The sequence below is a fragment of the Siphateles boraxobius genome, unplaced genomic scaffold (genome assembly GCF_051911475.1).
Source record: "Siphateles boraxobius isolate OS27281-9 unplaced genomic scaffold, OSU_SipBor_1 130, whole genome shotgun sequence".
Taxonomy (NCBI): domain Eukaryota; kingdom Metazoa; phylum Chordata; class Actinopteri; order Cypriniformes; family Leuciscidae; genus Siphateles; species Siphateles boraxobius.
The window spans coordinates 3,106,207-3,109,845 of record NW_027508734.1 but is presented as its reverse complement, the minus strand read 5'-3'; the positions used below and the strand labels follow the sequence as shown (position 1 = coordinate 3,109,845).

Genomic DNA, 3,639 nt, shown 5'->3' with positions numbered 1-3,639 from the left:
ACTGAACCAGTGTTGAAGTGAATGAGATAATTAAGTGCTTATTTGATAGATGATTGAGTATTATTGAAGACACTTGATGTTAACAAGCAGAATCACTGAAGGAGAAAATTAATGTAAAATGGTCACCATTATGGTGATTGGTGTTTAGTTTAGTTGGACTCTTGACCCTTACATTATTAACTTTAGATTTTGTTTGCCGGCTGTAAGTCTGTTGTAACAGCCAGATGAACAAAAAAAAATGTGTTTGGATGGCGTTGGTTGTGTTTTAACATGATCATTGTTTGACCTTAATCACTGGACTCATTGAGAGCATAATGTCTGAGTTAAGTTTACCTTATGGATTATAGCAACACTGTCGATGTTGAACGTACCATTTATAGCTTTTTCAATGAAATTTCAAAGGATTAAATCAATTACAAAAAAAAAAAAAACCTTCTTAAGAAGTTTTTCTGGTAGGCACACACAGACATGAATAATTAGCGTATGAATCTCAGCAATGGGGACAAACAAATATTACCTCTGAACATAAGCTCATTATTTATTCATGCAGCAATGATTTATGATTGGTGGCACCCAGAATGCACTGCAACATGCTATATAATTGCCACCATTGTTGAGATGCACAGGCTGATTCTTGATGTCTGTGCCAAAAAAATACATATATATGTGAACAACTTGAATAAATTATTTGGATTGTGTTGTAGAAGTTGAAAATATTATGCTGTACAGAGACAGGGCTCATACAATTAAGAAAGTAAATCTTACTCAGAAATTGGGCTTTCTGTCACGATGTGGGTTTGTGTCCTGTCATGTTCTTTGGTTCCCTGTCTTGTTCATTAGTTTTCCCAGGTGTTTCTGATTTTCCCACGCCCCCTTGTTATCCTGTTAGCTCGTTTGTCCCTGATTATTTTAGCCCTGTGTTTCTGCCCTGTCTTTGTGAGTTGTTATATGTTTCAGGATTAACGTGAGTGTTGGTTTCCCAGTGTTAAGATTCTTGTTCCGCGTTCTGAGTTTCCGTTTGAGTTTATTTAAATAAAGCGTGTAAACTGCGTTTGGATCCAGCCTCCACTCTGCCTTCACCGCATCGCGTTACACTTTCTATGAGTTAAGTGATTCAGGTCAAATGATTATGTTAAAACACAACCAACACAATCAGATGACATTTTCTCTATCTGACTGATATAACTCAGGTACAGCAGTCAAACAAAATCTAAACTTAATGACTTAAGGGTCAAGACCCCAACTAAAGTAAACACTGATCACCATAATGGTAACATACCAATTACCATTTTTTTTCCTTCAGTGACTCTACTTGTAAACCTTAAGTGTCTTCAATAATGCTCAATCATCACCCAATTAAGCACTTAATTATCTCATTAACTTCAACACTGGTTCAGTGTTACTATAACACTCTGAGAGTGTGGACTCATATAAACACTGAACAGTGTTAATTTAACACTGGGGATTTTGCTGTGTAGACTATAAAGCTGAAATAAAGCTGATATTTCCCACAGTTTAGACTATTTGGTTACAGAAACCACAAACTTAATTTCCCACATACATTAGTTGCTTGTTATGAACTTTAAGAGATGCAAATAAAATGAGTGTTGGATAACCAAAATAATTATAAGTCACTAGTAACATCACATCAGGTAGCGCCTGCCCCCTTTGCAGCTCTATTTAAGCAGCAGCCCAAACAAACACATCTCAGTTTCCTGACGCGTACCAGACAATCTTATCTTGAGTCCTTCAGACTAAAGTCATACATGTGAGTATATTTCAGTGAGCATTTAAGATGCAATTTATGTAGCCAATAGCTTGAAGTTTGCAGGAGGTTATACAGGACTAGTAATAAATGGTGAAACTTTTTTTGTGCAGCTGAAATAAAAACAAATCCAAATTTCTGTGAATCAAGAAATAAGAATAAAAAAGTATTTGAGTAAAAAATACCATTTTAGAATTCATAAGATACATTTAAAAACCTGAGTTAGATCTCTGGTGTTAATTAATCTTGTAATTACTTTTCAGATCTAATTTATTCAAAGATGTCAACACTTCTGTCTTTAATCGGTGGTGGAGGAGGTGCTGCATTTTCATTTACTGGTGAAAGCAATGGTGCCAGTTTAGAGAAGATCTGGGTGTGGGTGGGAGAATGGCAGGTTAGGGGTGTCAGGGTCTGGCTTACAGATGGGAGAAATCAAACTTTTGGACAGCCATCGGGATCGAATCAAGAGTATATATTCAAGCCTGGTGAGTGTTTCACCTCACTCTCCCTGTGGGGGAACGGAGCAGGAACACGTCTTGGAGCCATCAAATTCAGGACCAGTCTGGGGGGAGAGTTTTTTGCAAAGATGACAAGCTGGGGTTTAAAAGCAGAATATCCCATGGATGTCGGCTCTGGATATTGTTTGGGAGTTGTAGGAAGAGGTGGTTCTGACATTGACAGTATGGGATTCATGTTTCTCAATGCAGTTGAATCAACAGTTCTCACTGATGTCAACTATCCCACTCTCAACCAACTGATACCAAAGGTGACCGTAGAAGAAATCAAATCCCTCTCTTTCAGGAACAACTCTTCCGCCACTCAGAAACAAAAAGTTGAAAGCTCAAAGAAAGTGATCAAAACATCTTCATGGTCTGTGAGTGCAAGTTTATCTGCAACATTTAGTATGGAAGTGAAGGCTGGGGTTCCAGGCATTGCTGAAGTTACTGCAGGATACAGTGTCACCATGGGAGTTGAAAGCACTTATGGTCGTGAGTACACAGATGAGAGAACCGAAACTCTGTCTACCGATATAGATGTGCCACCAGGGAAGAAGCTGGGCGTTTCAATCACCATTGGCAGAGCCACTTTTGACCTGCCTTACACTGGCACAGTGAAGATGACCTGCAAGAACGGCAGTGTGTTTGCGTATGGAACCAAGGGCACATACAAAGGCGTCACTTACACTGATATCAAAGTGGATACCAAGGAATCTCCTCTGTAATGTCAAGACAGATTGTTCTTGTCTGGTCTTTATCTGATTTTACCAGCAATGTATCAATTGTTCTACATTTAATCGTTTTGTTTGAGCCTTTCTTCATCTGTTTCATTTCAAAGTGTTCTTTGCCCCTTTATTTTTAACATGGGAAATATATACTCCACATTGTCTTTTCAAATAATCTTTTCTGATTCTATTACAAAATATTGACATTACTTCATACTTTGAGTAATCGAGTAATAGAGATTATTGTAATGATTACACAATGTATTTTATCATACTGATTTCAAATGTTTAATCTGACATTTAATAAAAGCATTTCATGAGCCCTGTTTATCTGTATTTAATGTTGTTGTTTTTGACAAAAATTGTTTAATTTTAAGGTCTTCAGGGACAATCTTTTAGCTAAGTAGTTTTTTGAAAGTGACTTTATTTCTGTCATTCGTCTACAGAAGTTCTAATTAAAGAATTAACAGAGGTTTAGCTCTAGTCACTGTTGCTATTTTCATTTGATGTCATCAATATCGTGATTAGTCTTTGTTTTAGTTGAGCCCGGTGGGGTTTGTGCGAGCATTGTTCATTACAATTAAAACTAGTTTTTGTTTTTTGGTCTTCAATTGTTAATCAGTGGTAAATCAAATAATAATAAGGTAATTTG

The 3,639-nt window shown here is 36.9% G+C and overlaps 1 protein-coding gene across 1 annotated transcript; it reads left to right on the top strand.

The window, feature by feature from the left end:
• The first annotated feature begins 1,699 nt into the window (after positions 1-1,699).
• LOC143736525 (aerolysin-like protein) lies at positions 1,700-3,314 on the top strand. The gene is made up of 2 exons (XM_077227221.1): positions 1,700-1,768; positions 2,029-3,314. Exon 2 carries the CDS (start codon positions 2,046-2,048, stop codon positions 2,985-2,987), a length of 942 nt encoding a protein of 313 aa, XP_077083336.1. The 5' UTR covers positions 1,700-1,768; positions 2,029-2,045; the 3' UTR covers positions 2,988-3,314.
• The last annotated feature ends 325 nt before the right edge of the window (positions 3,315-3,639 follow it).

Excerpts from the sequence above, each read along its gene's own strand:
- LOC143736525 (XM_077227221.1), top strand. The coding sequence starts at position 2,046 with ATGTCAACACTTCTGTCTTTAATCGGTGGTGGAGGAGGTGCTGCATTT.